This window comes from Pelodiscus sinensis, chromosome 18 (assembly GCF_049634645.1).
Source record: "Pelodiscus sinensis isolate JC-2024 chromosome 18, ASM4963464v1, whole genome shotgun sequence".
Taxonomy (NCBI): Eukaryota; Metazoa; Chordata; order Testudines; family Trionychidae; genus Pelodiscus; species Pelodiscus sinensis.
The window spans coordinates 33,253,212-33,274,093 of NC_134728.1; the positions used below are offsets into that span (position 1 = coordinate 33,253,212).

General features: G+C 46.2%; 1 protein-coding gene across 1 annotated transcript in view; it reads right to left on the bottom strand.

Annotated features, from left to right (window-relative positions):
• TRPC4AP (transient receptor potential cation channel subfamily C member 4 associated protein) overlaps positions 1-20,882 on the bottom strand; it is a 51,600-nt gene that overhangs the window by 13,151 nt on the left and 17,567 nt on the right. The window contains exons 4-9 of the mRNA XM_075901491.1: positions 17,072-17,129; positions 16,055-16,110; positions 10,085-10,213; positions 8,029-8,230; positions 3,461-3,649; positions 43-185 (exon numbers count right to left, since the gene is read on the bottom strand). Of these exons, the coding sequence (XP_075757606.1) occupies positions 43-185; positions 3,461-3,649; positions 8,029-8,230; positions 10,085-10,213; positions 16,055-16,110; positions 17,072-17,129 (777 nt within the window). The remainder of the gene's footprint in view (positions 1-42; positions 186-3,460; positions 3,650-8,028; positions 8,231-10,084; positions 10,214-16,054; positions 16,111-17,071; positions 17,130-20,882) is intronic.

Genomic DNA, 20,882 nt, shown 5'->3' on the forward strand with positions numbered 1-20,882 from the left:
TCAGAGAAAGAATGTTCGATGAACACCTAGGTAGCCACTTACCTGATTCCTCTGTCTCCCCATCAGCAATACACAGAGAACGTACAACACCTCCAGCTTGTACATGATCTCATGCATGATCTTCATGGACTGCGGCAGCTGAGTTCTTGCCGAGGTGTTGGCCAATCCACTTTCATCTGAAGATTCTAGATAAGAGGTCAGAGACATAAGCCCAAAGCAGCACTAACAGGAGAGGGCCGGTCACAGCTTTACATAATAGCAAACACCACAATTCTGCATGTGCGGGACACTTGCTTCAAGATCTTCCTAGCAAAAGTGAAGATGTGTCACGAGACAAATAAGCAATCCCACGTTTGCTGCAAGACTCTCAATATGGGAAAAATGCACCACTGGTAGTTTAGATGAGAATATTAGGATCCTTCATTATATTTTGTACCTCAAATATATTGTTAAATAACTCGCTTTCTGATAAGCCAAAGAGCATTTCACACACAAAACTAACAGATTATAAATGTGAAATGCCTAATGACAATGTGTCACTTCTTACCCCTGCACAAGAAATCGTGAATTAGAGGTAGCTTACCTCACGGCCAGCTATCTTCAGTGGGGGCTGCAGTGAGGCCAATACTCACTGCTTCTGAAAACCCATTCCGGAAGTACAATGCTGAAGGACAGAGCTAAGGGGGACAGCACAAGTGACGAGCACTGGGACTCCCTGTGTGTCCTGTGTAGCAGGCGTGAACACAGTTAGATCTCCCATTGGAGAGTCGTTGGGAAGAGATTGCTGCACCTTCCGGTCGCTGGAGACAGACAATCCTGTGGATTTGTGGAATGATTTGGTTCTACCCAGGAGAGGGCCACAGCCTGTCTGACGCTGAGCGTGTGATGGGAAGCTTCGAGGGCGTCCTTGTGTGGTTTAGGAAAGCACGCAGGCAAGCGTACAGGTTCATAAGTGTGGAACATGGAAGCAACTTTGCCTGCACCCTAAGATTTTGCCCAGAGTGAGATTTTCTCTCGTAAGCTAGTGTGGGCAGGGTCTGCCGTAAGGGCTGTTACTTCACCTACTCAACTGGCAGAGGGGATCACCGCCAGGAATACCTCTGTCATCGACATGTGCAGGAGGGAGCATGAGGCCCAGGCTTCGAATGGAGGGCTTGGGAGACCCCTAAGGACTTGGTTAAGGTCCCAGGGTGGCGTAAGGTTCGCCCTGCACTTCAGGACGTGTTTGGATTCCCATAAGAAAGCTCTTGGTGATACGGTGGGAGAAGATGAACGAGCTGCCCATCGGTTCATGAAGAGTCATGACAGCCGCAAGGGTGCTCAGGACTCCGCATGATACGCAATGACATGCTGGACCGTAAAGAGGGCGCTGAGGTAGGAGACACTTGCTTTTGTTGGCACTGCAGGGAGAATCTTTTCCACGTACACAGGAGTCTCTCACTGTGGGACAACAGCTATTTAGTAATAGTGTTTACTCTGTCAGAAGAGGTTTCTACCATGGGGGAGCCATGCTCTGAGTTGGAAAGATGTGTTGTTCATGTCCATTGCAATGCCGGTCCCACCGCCCCTCTGTTGGAGCAGGCAGCAAGAAGCAATTGAGGAGGGGTTGGGTCAACAGGGCGCTCTATTGGCCTGGGCTCTATAGTGGGTACCACGAAGGCGATACTCCCAGAGGCACCCGGGCTGACGCTACAGGCGCTGCTATGGGAAAATCTTCCCGCTACCGTGCATGTGCACAGCGCTAATTGGAATAGCTAGAGCATCACAACCCAAAGCACAACAGTCACGAGAAGGGATGTAGCCGTTTTTTCTTTGGCTGCTTGTGTGTGCTCCAATAAGGTGATTCGCAAGCAGGCGGTTCAGAGGTGGGGTCAGTGCTAACCACAGACTGTTATACAGCTTGGCCACAGGAAGCAGCCGCCAGCCTGCCGAATGTCCGTGCGATGCAAGGCGAAGGTACGCGACACGGCCCTGTTTGCAGATACAGACAATTGCTATGGTGCTGTGTCATGACAAACACCGGCGTGTTTAACGAGCACAATGTCGGACACCAGCCTCGCTGCCCTGAGCCCCGACACAGACGAGAAGGGACAAGTCCGCCTGTGACCACAGACCTTGGGTCCCAAGTCCCACAGGGCGGGCACCCCAGCCCAAGCCTGAAGTGGGAGACGGGAGGGATCCTGTGAGGATTCCCTGTGGGGTATCTGGCATTGGTCACTGTGGGCAGACAGGACACTGGGCTGGATTGACCTTTGGGCTGACCTGTCCGGCCGTTCTTATGTAAGTGTCCATCACAAATGACAGGAACAGCCCGGCATGCTGCCTGTTAAATGGAGCAATCATCCGACGGGTTACAACAGGAAGGGCTTTAAAAAAAACCTTTATTCCCTCTCCCCTTTTTTTAAGCAGAGGGAGGGCGGGCTATGGGGAGGTGGCGGGAATAACTATTGCAAGGTTTTCATCTCACATTTCAGGGTGGAGGAGTCAGCCCCGGGGATGGCAGAGACAGAACTGAGGGGGCTGCACACACACACAAGAAGTGGGCGCCAATGACCCCACGAGACAACTGAGCATGTGCAGCACGGCCAGGCCTGGCTAGCAAAAATCTCCCATCACTGGCGCAAGGATGTACGGATGGTTAGTGTGCAGCACCTGCAGGGTTAGCACTCGAAAAAACCACTTTCTCCGTGTCCCCTGAAGGAAGGCCAAGAAGTAATGAGCTTAATAGGAAGCACGGAGGAGCTGGGTTAGAGATCAGGAAAAGCTTTTTAACCCCAAGGGTATTTAAGCTCTGGAACAGGCTTCCAAGGAAAGGATGGAAGATCACTGGAGACTAAGAATAGGACAAATACTCTTCAGGAAAGGCTGACGTTTACTTGGTTCTTTGTCAGCACAGGGGCTGAACTTGACCTCTCCAGGTCCCTTCCAGCCCTACATTTGTATGAGCTGCCATCTCCAGCTGCATTGAGATGATGTAAAATAAGTAATTTGTTGAAATAAACAGTTTATCCAAATTAATTCTCATTGTATGAAGGTCACTGAGTTGCCTGAGCATAGCGCTGAATGCCAGAACGCTTGGATTGTAAAGCAGTGCTGCAGCCAAGCTGCTGAAGATTTGGAGGAAATTGCTTAACTCATGCCTCAGTTGTTCCCATCTGTAAAATGGAAATAAAACATTCTTCTTGTGGAAGAGGGATTCTGAGGACTGTAGGCATAGCGCTACAGAAGGAGCACTTTGGACAGCTGAAATGTCAACTTTTCCACAGGATAGAGGTACAAAAATCCACTCAACACATCGGAGTAAAATAGGAGACATATCAAGGTATACTATGTTCCACACGGTTGGTTTTTTTTTTTTTTTTTTTTTTTTTTTTAAAGACGGCGGGGGAAGGAACCCGGCTATTCTACAAGTGAAACTATAGATTAGTAAACAATGGGTATAGAGATTTGAGACAGATACCTGTGCTGCTCTGCTCTGCTTCCTCATTTGCTACTCGCATCAGGGCATCAAGAACGAGTGCATTGTCCAGCCAGGTGTACCATTCCTCTAACTCCTGGAGAAAATTGGAAGTACCCGTTGTTTCTGATACTTTCCTTGTTGCCAGCTTGCATAATCGTTCAACAAAGCCGGGAATATTCAAGAGCGTAGCTACAATAGGAAAACAAAAAAGTCAACCACCAACGAAGACTACATACCAGACGGCAAATTCACTTTCCAAAATGCTCCTATCGAAGTACAAACCAGTATGTACAACCAATTATATATTGCTGATAAAGCCCAAATTTTGGTTTCTTGATGAGCCATCAGTAGCAGCAAGAGGGAGGCCAGGTAGAGAGAGACGACAGGTTGGGCAAACAAATCATTTAAAAAAAAATGGATTTTTAACCCTGGAACATCTGGTACGTCCACATGAAGCTATGGAAACAGCTACACACGTGGTTGAGAACATTGTTAAGAATATCAAGTTGCATCACCACCGGGATTCAGTCTGTTACTGTCCCATATTTAAGTTTCTCAGCCATTTTCACTTTATGCAGTACACCCATGCAACAGCTCGTTTGAAATTAACATGGGCTATTACGATTTAAGGCCTAAACTTGCTATAAATAAAACCTGCCACCTCAAGAGTCCTCGTCAGTGTTCCCTGTAAGTTGTGCGCTTGTGCAGTTGCCCAAGAGAAATTCAAATACTGCTCAGCTGTTTAGAGGAGCGCCCAGAGCAAGGTTTTGTGTTTCTATTGGTGGTGCACATTAGCACATGGCTTGGTGCACAAATTTATTCTGCACATGGATGGAAAAGATTAGTGGGAACATTGTCCATTGTGATATCCGAAGGAACTCAACCAAACACCACTCAGCAGCTCATTAACAGGCAACAATTTCACCAGTTGTATGAGGAAGACTGCAGAGAGGGTGGATTCCCTTGCTCAACTGCTACAATTCTTCAACACCATTCATGCCACAGCCAGCAGCGCTTACAACAGCCTTAAACACCCTCACAGTAGCACCCAGTCCTAGTGGCCACCTGTGCAAATCTACACAACCCCCCAAGGCAATACAACCACCACCCGTCTCAGCACATGCAGTAACTCAACTCTGAACATCCACTGAATCAATGTCAAGTGATACAACAGCAAACTATATGGAGGAGAACTTTTCTTTAAAAGACCAGATTCCATCATCCCCTGGATGTGCAGTCTGTTACCGTCAAGTTCTCCATTTTTTCTTAAAAATAATTACAAGTCCCCACCCTTTACAGACTACCTCTGTGAAACAACATAGGTTTTCATCTACTCGTTTGCAATTAAACTCAGGCTAAACTTACCATACACTCTTTAAATAAGAGAAAAACGTTCCCCAAAACCAATGCATTTACTACTGAAGTTTTCAAGAACCAGGTCACTGAACAGATGCAAGTAATTGGCTAAGGACCTTGAACCACAATTTGTTGAAGTGTTAAACTGGCTAACAGAAGTTGCCTCTTCTACAGATGCAAAGAATTCTCTTTCATTTCCCTTTTTTCAACTAATTCAGTTCAGTACCCAGCTCATTCAAAGAAAAACTGATTGCGAGTTGAAATGTTCCCCCCTCCATGAAGGACATGATGATCAGTACAATTCAAAACTACAGAGAATACTTACATATAAGAGGAAGTTTAAGGTAGCTTTAAATCAATAAAATAATGTTTTTGCATTTTTAATTGATATCCAATTTCCATCCAAATAGCGTTTGACACAAGTTTAAAAAAAAATGTAAGACCAACATCATTCATCATTTCCTAACATATTTCCACATTCTTAAATCTCTATAACTGCTTAAATAAATGTAGAGATACAAGATAGCCTTCTGGTTGGCAAAATGAAGTACCCAATGTAGCAGAGAAGCTATATTTAGTTGGAACCCCCCCCAAAACCGCCACATGTCCTAATGATTACCACCCATGGCAAATCAACTAAAGGAAAGTAACTAAAGCACAATGCAAAAGAAGATCAAAATCAATTATTTAAATCAAGATTTCTTGCTTGCTGCTTTAACTCATGATTAAAAACTGGTGATTTAAATCCTTTTCCACCCAGGGTGGATTGATGTTGAATTTTTGTTTTTCAAAGACTTTTGGAAAGATACATATTATCAGGTCTTCATTATCATCTAATACAGAGCGGTTAGATGTATTCCTATGCTAAATCTTCATCTTTGTGCACTCAACAGCAAGGCCCTTAGCCCATGAAGGGCCATTTTCAGCAGCTGCATCAACAGTAGCACATCAGTTATGGAATTCTGAAGTTAGAACAACCCCACATTTCCAATGTAATTGTATAAGAATTTGCAAGCGTGCACATGGTTCACCTTTGAGCGTGCGTGGAGACTCCGGCAGTGCCCAAGAGTTAAGCATCTGTAGGATCAAGGACTTATTCGGTTAACTTGCTCAATCAGCCTCAAAACGTGCACATTCGCTTGAATACAGCGGGGTCCTTGGCACGCCAGCCGTAAGGGCTTACTGCAGCACAGATCAGCCGCTGGCCACCATCCAGCAGCCACCACTCGAGCACACGCTTTACCGGGAGCTTCCGAGGCAGCTACTCTGCTGCCCACAGCCAGTGTAGAGCGCAGGGAACAACTGCAGAGAAGGGCAAGGAGGATCTCTCCTGGCCAGCCCACTTGCAGGGCTTGAATTTGCTATTTGCAGATGTGGGTTAAGCTGAACATTTAGAAGACACTGCGACCCCTCAATGCACTGGGTCCTGCCATGGGGCAGGGACTGGTCTCCACCCTTCAAGTCCCTTCCAGCCATAGTGTGCTAGGATTCTAAGTACAGGAGCCTCCTGGAGTCCCTACACCACAGAGCCTGGGGCTGCTATTTCAAAGAATTTCAGCACGAAGACTGAAACCAGTCCACCTTCCCGCTGACGGCATTTCAATGACTATACGGTTAAAGCCTAGAAGGTTTATAGTAAACCAGGAGCCTCAGAGAAACTTTCAAGATGCAACTTCGAGGTGTTCAAGCCAACAGGAAAGTTCACAGGATGTTCAAAGATGCTGAGCACTCTCGGCTCCCAATGCTTCCCAAACGGTCATCAGGTACCTCTGGGGGAAACAAGCCAAAATCACGACCCATCAGGGAGGGACTTTAAATGCAAGAAGTTATGCATACAACTATCTCCGCCATTTGTTTAATTCACTGTCCTTAATACGAGTGTTGTTCTGCCAAAAATCTAAGCTCAAAACGGGAACCAACAGATTGCACCTAGGACTGTTTGAAACGGCTTAAATTATTTAACCTGCAACACTGTTTTATTCTGAAACCACCAACTCAATCGGAAAAGCTGCACACATGTTGCTTCAAGGATTTCCAGCAACAACTAGACCCATCTTGAAGTTCTGCACAGAACAATGCCTAGTTCAGCCTGTGGTCCGGACTGTTCTCAGACATGGGTTTCACCTTCTGCTATCTAACACAAAAGCATCTTGCAAACGTGGTAACTTAACTCCTGAAACTAAGGGAAAAAGCATCGACCTGGAGAGTCACACGAGGGTCTTGATTAACACGCCTAAGTGCAGGCTAGAAATCCTAAGTCCCCGAAGAGCGATCGATCCATAGTCCTTCCAGCACAGCTCAGCTGGAAACTGGGACATACCCATAAGCTGCCTAAGAGTCACAAACCACGTTAGTTCAGGGACAGGCACAGAATGTAGGACTGCTTCCTCCCAGGCTAGAGCTCCCATTCCCACCAGCATGCACGGGGCATCCCTCCCGGGGCAAGTTGCATTCTCCCCCGTGCTGGAGTAACAACTGGTGGGTGATGTGGCCAGAGCCAAATCGGCTATTGTTTTCCTTAAGGGGAAGGAGACAGACGTGTTGCTCGAGAGCAAAATATTAGTTAAAGCCACTTGACGCTACTTGAAATGCTTGCCTGGGCAGCAGACACTGGCTACCCCTTCGGCAGAGACATTCCAGCCGGCCACCTAATTTCTTTCTAAGCTGCACGGCTGGGAGCCACGGACAGGCACCTCTCACCTGGCCCCAAGCTACTGTGGTGAGAGGGCTGCAGGGATCCTCTTCCTCCCTCGGGCAGACTGTCCCAGATCCTTCTCATTCCCAGCCCTCCCCTAGTGCCTGCACTCCCAGCCAGAGTCCTTCCCGCCACACACTCCAACTCTGCCCCACGCTCGCCATGTGCAGAATGAATTCTGCCCCAATACAGAAGCGATATAGGTCACCGATCACCTCCATATTGGCGCACAGCATCAAGCCATCTTCCCTCCACATCAACCATCAACGCCTACTCAGCTACTTTCTAGAGTGCAAGTGACGATTATAACCAAACTAAACGGTTCTTTGTTGGTAGCGATTTTGTAAGAGCCATCATGTAATGCAGAATGAAAGGAACAGGCATCATAAATGAAGAAAGCTTACAATATCACAATACAAAAGCCTCAGACAGGATGGAGAGAAGATTTCTTTCTTCCTTTTTGCCTCCTCTGGACTTATGCTTTGACTGCAACATTCCAGTACCCAGGACACTTTACCTTGGTTAACTTCAGCTCGAGAAGGACCCAAATTTTTTTTCTGCTGTGCATTTTTAGCAAGAAGCGTGTGTTTGTCATCACTCCCCGTGTCAAGCTCTGAAATTGTGACAGCAAGAATCCTGCAGAAATTAGCAAGTTGCTGTTGATCAAAACTGGATACTAGGCTTGCAAGATTGGGAATATCTTCTAGCTGTATCATTTCCTACAAAAGACAAAACAATGCATTGGTCATTTGATGAAATAAACCAACAGTAACAGAGGGAATATGTAAAAGCCTTCCCTAACAGGATTAAATTGTTTTACATTTAGTCCTACACAAAGGTAGATGGGGGGCACAATTTGAAAGGGGCTGTGCATCCCAAACTAAGGCTAAAAGGCCAAGTGTTCACCAGTTCACAAGAGATCATTTTACTAACCCCCCCACCCAGACTTGTAAAAAAGAAGCATAAATCCAATTTTAGCTATTTTGATATTTTGTTTGTCAGTATCCTCAAACTTGTTGAAGTTAAATGCATCCCTAGATGGAGGGCGCTGTTGGATTTTTTAAGTTATAGTGTCATCTGTGGCAAGAGAAGATTCCGAACAGTAATCAGACGGAAAGATCAGGCCAGGTGTCTAAGCACGCTTCAGAACAGTGAATCAAAGTGTACATCCCAATAGTGAGAATTTCCATAAATATTGAATTTCAGGAAAAGACAAATCCTACAGCAGGGACAGGCAAACTCCGGCCCACCAAGCCTTTTAACCTGCCTGCCCCTGTGATCTCACTGCGCCCTGTGTCTCTGCGCTCAGGAGAGGGGAGAAGGCTTTGTGTGCTGCCCTCACCCCCAGCGAAATCTCCTAGCTGAGATTTTGCAGTGCACAGCACCACGTTATAGAGTAGTACGGGGCTTCTGGCAGTAGGGAAGCCTGCTTGAGCACGCTGCTTTGCTGGGACCTGCTGAGGTAAGTGCCTCCTGGCCAGAGCTGGCCTCTGGCACGTCCACCCTCTCCCTTCCAACATTTCTCCCCCAGGTCAGAATCCTCTCCTGCACCAAAGCCCATCCCAGACCCTGCACCCTGATCCCCTGCCCCAGGTCACAACTCCCTCAGACCCCACATCCCCTACTGCACCCCAGTTCCCTACCCCAGTTCCCTTTTGCACCCAACCTCCGTCCCAGACCCTGCACCCCCCCTCATAGAAAAGTGCAGCCCTTGACCACTCACCAAAACCTTGGATTGGCACCCCCATCAGACGTTACTGCCCACCCCTGCCCTGCAGCCCAAAGCCCTCGGAGAAGGCAGAAATTCTTTGGACACTGAAGTTCAACTTTCGTTATTTCACCACTGCAGAGCTATTAGCGGAGGAAGGGGAATACTTAGGTTTGCAGTATTCCTTCCGTCTTAGAAGGGATACTGGTCATATTATTCAGGGCTACAGAATAGAATTTTTAGAGTACAAACAAACATTTTAAAAACCAGAAGTTGTGGAATTAGCAAGCCTCATTCCATGAGAAGGAGTCAAACTGACAAGTGTATTTTCATTGTTCAACCCACTAAATGCTGTTTCAAATGTAATAGAATTTTTCTTAACACTCTGCTTCTTGCTTACCAGTAATTTAAATCTTGCATCCCTTTAAGGCAGAACTTTTGTTCTCATACCCAGCGACACTGCACAAAGTCTTGAATATTACCTCAGAGCAAACGAAAAGCCACCACATGGACTGGCAGCCTATGGCAAAAAGGCTCCTTTTAAGACTATCTGGAAAGCAGCCTGACATGCATTCTTCAGTTCTCAGCGAAGAGAAGCACGTCTATCTTACCAATGCAACAGTGTCAAGAGACCTCCTAACTGTGGTCCCTGACCTGGTTACAGCACAGAGTAGATAAGACCGTAAGTGTACTCTGTCCGAGGTTTTACAAAGGGTTAGAAAAGTCTCCCACACTGTTTTACTTCTACACTAAATGACACATTTTCTTCAATGTATGTTCACAAAAATTCTATGAACACAGCTGACTTTCCCCCCTACAAGCCTGAATGGTTACACAACCATTGTTATCGGGAACATCCACAGACCTTTTTGACTCCTAGGATGTCTTCAATAAGTGTTGCCGTTTGTAGAAATGTCTTTTTGTTTGTCATCAATGTGAACAGGAACAATACAAAATCGTTTCTCTCTGCCAATCGTTTTGTGACTCCTTCAGTCTAGAATAAAGCGAAGCAACGTTATAGTACACACCACAGCAGCAGGCAGCTGCATTGGCCAATCAGATAAGCATACGTAACAAATCACTTTCACACACACTCTTGGTTACCTCTTTGGCAGGCGCTAGATCTTGGCGAAGTGCTCTCAGGGAGATCAATTCAGCTAATCCTCACCTGAGGTTAACATGGGACCTGCCAAAGTTACAGGCCCCAGCATGAAAAGCTCCATTTTGACTGGAAGGGTTTGCCTGTCTGGCACAAGATTAAGTGCCGCACAGCTGGACCCTGCATGGTCTGGGGCTTTAGCTCTATTGTAACAGAGAACAGCTGCCTTAAGCTTTTTTATGGAAGTGGTCTTCAATCTCTTGTCCAATTGCTCACCTAGTTCTCAGCTGAACAGAGTTTGCTCAAAGCTTGCACCCACTTCAATGGGGGCCAGAATTTCACCCAGCTCCCTGGCTGAAATAAGGTTGCTATTTGGTTTCAGTATTTTGAATGCTACCCAAAATGCTTGAAAAGCTGTCTGTTCAGAGTTCAGTAAGACGAGCCGCCGCTAATGGCCGTATCATGGAAAAGACCCGAAAAGGTCAAGTCCAGGCCCCCATACTGAGGCAGGGCCAAGTACACCTATCAGGGATGGTCAAGGTTTTTATATAAACTATTCTTAAAAAACCTGTAACAATATGGTATTGATCAAGTGGATTAAATATCAGCACAGATATCACACCTAGATACAGAGCGAATTAATCCAGAATGGCACCAAGACACCAGACAATCTTAAAAACCAAACACCACAAGTATGGAGTGGCAAAATTAGAAAGGCATAAAACAAGCTCAATCGAGCTAGAGACCAAGGGTAATAAGAAAACATTCTACACATATATCAGAAGCAAGAGGAAGACCAAGGACAGGGGTAGGCCGATTACTAAATGAAGAGGGGGAAAAAAATTGAATAACCGTTCCCAGAGAGTAGTTCTCAATGGTTCAGTCATGATGGAAGGGCATGCCACACGGGGTTCCGCAGGGATCAGTTTTGGGACCATTCTTTTCAATATCTTCATTGGTGATTCAGATAACGGTATAGAGAGCACTTATAAGGTGTGCAGAGGTACTGGGCTGGGAGGGGTTGTGAGTGCTTTGGAGGATGGGTCATAATTCACAATGATCTGGACAAACTGGAGAAATAGTCTGAGGTAAATAGGCTGAAATTCAGTAAGGACAAATGAAAGTCACCACTTAAGAAGGAACAAGAACCCTTTTCCTTTTGTTCTTCTTATATATACACCTCCCAGGCCTCTAAACTCCACTCCAAGTCACCCGATGAAGGGGGCTTTACCCACAAAAGCTTATGCCCTAGAAGACTGTTAGTCTCTACCATGCCCCAGGACTCCTCATTATTTACAGGAAATGGGAAGGAGTACTGCAGAAATGGATCTAGAGGTCATAAAGGATCATAAGCTAAATGTGTGTGTGTCACACACACACACACCCCTCCCAAAACATTCTGGGATGTATTAACTGGAATATTGTGAGCAATAGACGAGGAGTCATCCTGCTCTGATTAGGCCTCAACTGTCTGTCCCCAGTCCTGGGCATCACATTTCAGGAAAGCTGTGGACAAAATGGAGAAGGCCCGAGAAGAGATCTAGAAACTGTGACCCCTGAGGGAAGACTGAAGGAATTCCGACTGTTTAGTCAGAGGGGACATACCAGTTTTCAAGTTTTTAAAAGGCTGTTAACAAGGAAGGAGGAAAAGTGTTCTCCCTAACCCCTGAGGCTAGGACAAACAGCAATGGGCTTAAACTGCAGCGAGGGAAATTTAGGCTGGACGTTAGGGAAGACTTCCTAACAGTCAGGGTGGATGAGCCCTAGAATATATTGCCTAGAGAGGTTGTGAAACCTTGGACCTGCCATGAGTCAGGGGACTGGACTTCGACCTCAAGGTTCCTTTCAGTTCTATAATCTAAGAAGGAAACCTCCACTTGAATTCATCCCAATAATTCAGAGGTACTACAACTGAACTGAGTTAGTCAGTCAGTGCTATTCTATAGACTGCAAATGTGAAGGTCTGTAGATCAAATGCTGCCATCCCCTCTCCCCCCGTAGTAGATCACCACACTGGAATTCTCAAAGACCAGCCCTTGCCGCTTTCACAGGGTCTCCATTGATTTGAGAACACTGTGTACTAATGCTTTGCGAAGGTTAAGGGAAAGTCCAGCTTCTCTAAAGGGGTTCTAACCTAACGATTACATGCAGCATGCCATTACAACCACTGTATTTTACGCATGGCCTCAGCCTTGTGATTAGTCAGTCACGGAAGGGTTATGAGTCATTAGAGATGCCATTTAGGCAGGGTGGATACAAATTGATTAAAAACCATATTTTGATTTTTTAAAACCATTGAAATATTAGATTTCTCATTTAAAAAATAAGGTACAATTAAATCACATGTCAAACATGCTACAACTACAGTATCAAAAAAGTTCAGTTTAACTAATCCTTATGGCTTGCGTGTTTCATTAACTAGGTTTAGAGTCATCACTCAAGATGACAGTACTGAAAACTGCACGAGATACCAGGGCGTGTTATTTTTTTACTTTACTAGCAGACTTACCTGGTGTTGCCTGGATCCTTCAGGGCTGGGGCTGACAGTGTAGGGGCGCAGAACTCGGGGATGTATGTGTGTGGGGGGGGAAGAGCATAAGAGTGAGATTTTGGGGGTGAGGGGTTCAGGGTGGGAGGTCCCACCTGGCACAGCCCTTTTCTCTCTCCCCTCCAATGGCCAACCCTCCCAGCCTGCAGGGACTCCCCCCCCCCCCATCCTCCAGAAGGGTTTAGGTATAGTGACCATATTTTCTGAACCAAAATTAGGGACACATTAGCCACACCCCTGACCCCTGTTAACCATGCCCCTGATCGCCATTAGCCACACCCCGACCTCCGTTTGCCACGCCACTGGAGGTAACGCTCGCGGGGGTCAAGATGGACACATGACCAGAAGTAAAAGACGTCATATGCGCCCCCCCAAGAACTTTTCCCACCATCTTCCTCCCCCCTTCCCCCCCCACGCAACTATCCTGCAACTGTATTAACCCAACGTGTGTGTCAGTAACTCGGGGGGAGGGGCGCAGCGAGACTGGGGGAAGTGTTCCCTCTAAGACAGCGCTTCCCAAACTTTTCAGCATCACACCTCCTTTTTGATTTGAGAAATCCTCATGCCTCCACCTCCCTCTCCCCCCCCCCCAAAATAGCAGCAAAAGTTGGGGTGGGATTGACGAGAGGGTGGCAGGGTCACCGCGCCCCCCCCCAGGAGGCACGTCCCCCAGTTTGGGAACACATGCTCTAAGTTTCCTCCCATGAGCAGAATGAATGTTGTGTTGTGCACCAGTACTGAGTTCATGGGGCTTGTTCGGAAGTGCCACTGTGGCACCCAAGTTAACCCCACACCCTCCTCTGCTGTCCTAACTCCTGCCCTTCTCACTCCCCTCAGCCCTCCTGGAACTTGTCCCCCTGCACCAGCCCTTCTCTCCCCCGTGCACCCACTCCTCCAGCAGCCCCTTTGATCATGTGAGCTACCCCTCCTCATCCCCTCCCCTCTGGTGCTGGTCCCTCCCCTGCAGGTGTCTGTCCTTCTGCTTCACCCCAGAATCCCCTGGCACCTGCACCCTCCTGGTGTCTCCACTTTCCCCTCACTGCCCATCCCCCCTTGCCCTTTTTCCCTGATGCCCACCCCCTCCCCACCCTCTGCCCCAGTTCTCCGCATGCCCCTCTCTGGCCTCACACGACTTGCTCCATCCCCGCCTTCCTCATGCCCACCCCTCCTTTCACCCCTTCTCCCAGCACCTCCCGCCTCTTGCCCCCAATGCCCTTCCTCTCTCCTCTCCCAGCATCACCCTCTCCCCTCCACCTCCCCTCCTGCCCTTTTCCTCATTGTCTTCACTTAGCCCCCCGGCATTTGTCTCTTCTCCACCCTGTCCCTTGGTGCCTTCCCCTTTCTCCTCCTGCCCTGCTCCCTCCCCTCAGCACAAGCCCCCACCCCCCCAGACCCACCATGCGGAGCACAGCAGATTGAACGGGTCCGTGCACTGCCACTCCCCCAGCAGGGGGAGAAAGGGACGTGCAGAGAGCGCACCAGCAGAGCCCGAACTTACCCCACTCCGCAGCGCTCCAGCCGGGCTCTGCGCGGTCTCTGCTGGAACTCCAGCAGCTGCTCCCAGGAGCAGCTTGCCGGGATTATCTCCTTCCTCCAGCAGCGGTGGCGGCCGCCTGCAGACGGAGGCGGCAGCGTGGCCAGACTGGCGGTCCCACAGCAGGAGGGAAGGGCCATGGGGAGGGGCGGCGGGGAAGAAACGTGCCAGACAATGGCACGTGATGCAGGGGACCTTGGCCCCGGGCAGTGGCCCTGGGTGCCCGTGCAAAGCACCAAAGGAGCCACTTACGTGCTGGGTGGAAGCAGGGCGTTGCTGCTGCACCGCGCTAGCGCTGGGTGTCTGCGAGGGTGTCCCGGAGAGGGGGGGGAATGGCGGTGCCGTTTGTAGCCAGATCCCAACGGGTTTTCCAGGACATTTGCCTCCTTTATCGGGACACCGGGACAGAACCCTTAAATCCGGGACTGTCCCGGGAAAAAAGGGGCACATGGTCACAGTAGGTTTAGGACAGGGGGGCTACTTACTTGGTGGGCTGGCAGGCAAGATGGCGGAGCCCCAGCCCTGCTGGCCACACCTTTGGTGGTGCGGCTGCCCCAGTGGCCACTCTGCAGGAAAGCTCTCCCCTCCGTTTTCCTTGCTCCCAGTGGCCCCTCTTGAATCACATCCCTCCCCTCCCTTTCCATGCTATGGAAGAAAGACCCATCCCCAGCACTTCTTGAGCTCCTGGCCCAACCAAACCCTGGCCTGGCTTTACATTAGGAGAAGAGGAAGCTGCCTGCCGAGTTCGGTGATCCTAGCTCTTCCCATTTTGGAGGCGTTCTTGAACAAACAGACTTGCAGACAGACAGACCCACTCAGACAGAGACAGGGATATAGTACAAGCGCCTTATTTCAGAACATCATGGCCAGACACCAACGGCGATGTCCTAAGTCTATTCCCTATTTAACTTCAGCTTTCCCAAGGGAATCCCTTTCTATTCTTGTTGTCAAAAACAGAAGTGCCAGTGAGTTCAATGGGCCTTATCCAAAATTAAGTGCACTCTAAGTACAGTCACTCTTCGCTTTTTTGATAATTTGATTTAAATCAATGATTTTTGGGGATGATTTAAATAGTCTTGATTTAAGTCAATTCACCCTGATTTTAGGCCACAATATTTGAGCCAAGCTCTCAGTAGACTTCTAACCAGTAGCCCTCCCTCGGCATTCAGATGCCACCGATGGACAAAGGGTGTTCTGCACCTGCACTGTCTGCAGAATCAGGCTCCTAACTCCTTGGGTCGATGAGGCTTTTGCACGGAGGGCAAAACGCTCAGATGAAGACGTGGGTACACATTTTTCCAGATGATATTTCTGTACAAGAGCTGAAAATAGCTCTCAGATGGGAACATGAACATGCAGACAAATATCCACAATCATGTGCCAGAATTACAGGCCATTCAGCTACTGCAGTGGTGTATTACAGAAAGGCCTATAAATAAAATGCTACTTAGACAAATGCCCAAATGCGGTAGGTCAAGATAGATAACCAGACTTGGAACAAGGTTCCAAACTAGCGTTGCAGCAGGTCTTTAAATTATGTTTTAAAGCAAATAGGTTTTGTTTCCTTATTGAGGTACGTGCAGCCAATGCTGAACCATGGACCATGTTTGTTGCCAAGAAGAGGAACACACATTGTTAAAGAGGCAGTACTTACACATATGCAAGTGTTGTACAATATGCTTAAGCAGTCCTTGATCAGGTCATCACTTACTACAAAGCAAAAATAAGACGTCAATCGATTACACAGTTTTAGAACACTTCCTTCCTGTACCACAATCAAAGCATTAGGTAGGAGGACTTAATATATTCAGTTAAATAGCCTGAAACAGATGCAAAAAAATTAAGCTGCAATGAAGCAAGCAATTAGAAATAATTAATGAGATACCCAACCAGTACAGTCCAAAAGATTTAACAGACTGAGGGCTTCTTATAGGGCATGCTAATTCTGACCTACATCCAAACAAATATCAATCTTCAAGTCTTCCCCCTCCTCGGATTAACCACAACCAGCTAACACGGTTTCAAACAGGACACATTTTCCCAGCGTAAACAAAACCTTTGACAGATTTTATCTTGATATTTCACCTGTGAATCTCAGTTTCTTCACTTGAGAAGTGAGGAGGATACCATAATACTTCTTCCAGAGGCATTGCAAGCACGAGATAGTGCCAGGTAGACATGGAAGATGAAAAATACAAATATTGAGCCTACTGAGTTGCTCCAGCAGACAAAATGCTATTCTGAAGCAACCACTGAGTTCACTTTGGCACACTCCCTTTATTACAGAGTTAGGAAATGTCTAGTCACTACATCTCTGGAAAAATAAGTTGAGTCAGGGAAGCCAACTCCTGTTGTGTATCCTAGGGATGACATTCTGGAACATTTGAGTAGGAGCTATATAGTCACCAGTAACTTCAGTTAAAGTTTCTAACATTTGTGGACATGCCAATAACCGGAAACCAAGTTTATGCACCAAATATAGACACTAAAATGATGCTTTAACACACACAGACTATAACTCGGCTCCTCATAAATTAGCGCCACAGCGAGAGACAGTTTTCATATTCAGGAAAAGTGAATCCTTTGCTTAGTATTGAAAATAGATATAAATAATTGGAGGGGGAACAAGGTATTGAAAAACAGCTATTTAATCTTAACCTTATTTACTTACTTTTCTGTTTCTTTTTCTGTGTAATCAGAGTTGGTCTCATAAGAATTTCCACTAGAAGCTGTGAAAACAAAGAATGAATTGAAGTGGAGTCATTTTAACAGGCTCAAGACACGATTTTTATCTTCTCTAAATAGCAAGCCCCAAATCAGACTATTTCCTAGGCCATGTCTACACAGCAGCATTATTTTGAAATAGGGATATTAAGGGATGTTAAATGGAGTTTAATCATCTAATCGACTAGTCGATGGCATTTCCGTCGATTAGCTGATAATAGGGGGAACTGCAGAGCAACAGCTGGGTTAGCTTCCGGCCCTAGAGAGGTAACCCTGCTGTGGCTCTGACTTTTAAATGTATTAAGAGCCACCAGGCTCTTAATACATTTAAAAAGCACAAGTGCAGCAGGGGGGACTGGACGCAAGCCGAGAATCAGCTGATTCCTGTCTCGCACCTGGTCCTCCGCTATACCTCTGTCTCCCCTACCCCCCACGGAGACAGTGCTGGGGGGGAAACCGTCTAATTTTTATTAGTCTTGACAGAAGAACTGATAACAGAAAGAAAAAAAATAGTAACTTTGGCCCTTTTAAAACACCAAGTATTTATATGACTGGTCTGGATATTATATATGTGATCAAGTCATGATCACTTGTACCAATTTCACAAAGCTTAAAATAAATCAAGCCAAAAATCAGCTGGGCAGAAAACGTAATAATTGGGAATTGTTCAAGAACACTGCTAAATGTCCAAAAAGCCACATTAAAGATCCTCATATTGGTCAAAAAACTGACTTGGTTTAGTGAGAAAGTGACGACAGCTATAACCTTCTCCACCCTTCCCCAAACACCTCCCACAACTAACAAATGTAAGAAAGGGGGGAAACTGATGATAGTTGAATATTAGTCAGAAACTATAATTGTAGAAAATCGATAAGGGAAGCAAAAGGACAAAATAAGATCTCTAGAGCTAGCAAAGCTAAGGACAATAAAGAGTTTAAATATACTATGAATAAAAAGAATCCTGACAAAAGGGTTGAAAGATACCTCAGGAGGTCATCAAGTCCAATCCCCTGCTAAAAGCAGGGCCAATCCCAACTAAATCATTCAAGCCAGGACTTAAAAACCTCTAGGGATGGAGATTCTACCACCTACCTACCTAGGTAACCCATTCTAGTAATATTGGCCCATTATGAGATGAAAATGGCAGAATTATCAATAAGACAGCAGAAATCAATGAACACCTCTGTATTTCGGGGGAAAATCAGATTATGTAATCATATCCCATGACTTTTCATTGCACTAGTTTTGCTAAGGATGCTGAACAGCAGCTATTGAAGTGAAATCTTTTAAATTGGCAAGTCTGGGTAACTTGTAACAAACTTTTGAAAGAGCTGAGTAAGGTGCTCACTGGACCATTAATGCTGATTTTCAAAAGTCTTGCAACACCAGTGAAATTACAAAAGACTGAAAGAAAGCTCATGTTGAGCCAATACCTAAAAAGGGTAAAAAACAAGATTACCTGTGTAATTACAGGCCTGTCAGAGACAATCCTGGGTAAGATAAAGGAATAGCTGATTTGGGACTTTATTAAAAAAGCATCAAATGAGGATAATTAATTAAATGCCAATCAACACAGATTTACAGAAAATAGGGCCTTTGTAACTATCTTTTTTTCTGATTTACAAGTTTGATACAAGAGAAGGATATGAAATTAACACAGCACATGTTAAATGGATGAAAAGCTGGCTAAATGATGGGTCTCAAATGTAACTGTAAATAGGGAATCCCCATCAAAGAGCATGTTTTCAGTAAGGCCCTGCAGGAATCGGCTCTCTGCTCTACAACATAACATTTATTAAGGACCTGTAAGACAACATAAAACCATCTCTGATAAAAATCAACGGGTGACAGTTGGAGGAGTGGTACATAATTAAGGTGACAGGTGATTCATTTAGAGCAATCTGGATCACTTAGTAAGTGGGTGCAAGCAAACAATATGCTTTTTAATATGGTGAAATGTAAGTGTACCCAATCAAGAAACACAGAACGTAGGTCACACTTACAATAGTGGAAATTCTATCTTGGGAGTGGGTTACTGAAAAAGATTTGGAGGACATGGCGGATAACAAGCTAACCATGCGTTCCCAGTGTGATGCTGTGGCCAAAAGGGCCAATTAAAACTCTTGGATGGATCAACAGGGGACACCTGAGCATGAGTAAAGGGGTTGTTTTACTTGCCATTGGTGTGAATACAGCTTCCAGTTGGGGATATCAGAACTGAAGAAAGATGTTGATAAATTGGAGAAGGTTCAGAGACGAACCATGAGACTGATCAAAGGATTAGAAAACATGCCTTATCCAAGTGATAATTTAAATCGACTTAAGGAGCTCAGTCAAAAGGGTGATAATCAATCTAACAGTACCATATAGGGAACAAACTTTTAATAATGGGTGCTCTAATCGAGCAGACAAAAAGGCCCAACATGATCCAATGGGCCTCAATCCAAACACCTCAACTTTGAAGACCTGTATGTGACCCCAATTAAACCAACAGTTAGCCACTCGGTTTGGAACCAAGACCTGAACGAGGTTTCCAGGAAATTACTGGTGTTAAACTTTGGACGTTGTGTTTGTGACTGGGTTTGCCTAGGAAGAGCATAACACTGAATACAAAACTGAAACAGCGTCGCTTATACATGGGGAGTTGAAGCTTGCCCATTTAGAAAGCTCAGACCAACATCAGGTAAGGTCAGTGAATATTGCCTATAGCTAGATCTGCCAAGGACTACTACCTTGCACCATCTTTTAAATCAAAAAGGGAACCTTTGCTAATAAGAATCTCTACAGGCAATTACAAATGTAGCGACAGTAGTACCTGGCTGCTCCAGAGTCTAAATCTGACACGTTTAACAAAGGAGAGCAAGTCACAGTATAAAGACTCATTACAAATATAGAAGTGAAAATGGCAGCACTTCCTCTCTGAGATAAGAGGACAACAACGCTACCTCTCGAGTCCTGGACTGACACTCTGGTTAATTCACAGTGGATCTTTAGGTGTTCCAAGACCCATATATCACAGTCACTGAGGATACCTTTCTAGCTGCTTATACATGGGAGCCAACAGTAGTTACCAACTTCTACTAAAGGGATATTAGTTGGATTTGCAATACTGCTTTACTTCAATACTACACGTACTCAACAGTACAAAACAAACCATCTTCTGTTCGTGCTGCCATTCTCTGTCCCCCGCCCTCCAGTAAGTAACAGGGGCATCCCGTTGCTGGGCTTCCTCCTCCTAAAGTATTTGAAAAGGTTTTAAGGTTACCTTTTGTAGCTTTATCTAGTTAAATTTGGTTTTGTGCCTTGGCCTTTCTAATTTGGTCCCTACATACATGTGGCGTTTAGACTAAGGATGTTAAGGACTAGTCGACTATCCGATAAGCAAATGCCTATCGGATAGTTGAGTTGACTAATTGCTTCCCCTCCTCCCCCCTTGCTGCCTCTATCTGATAGAGGCAGCAAATGGGTGGGAGGAGAAGAGGAGATACTTCAAAGCGGCAGTTCAAAGGGGCAGCACTGGATAGCTGATCCTGGGCTCCGTGTGGCACTGCCTCTTTGAAATGCCACGTGGAGCCTGAGATCATCTCCCGGGCTCTGCATGGCATTTCCGCAGAACCCAGAGGTTCTGCAGAAATGCTGCATGGAGCCCAGGATCAGTTGGGGAGTCCCCAGATGACTCCAGGTTCCGTGGAAATGCTGCACAGAGCCTGGGATCAGCACTTGTTTTGAAATGCACAAGAGCCCCCACTGGGGCTCTT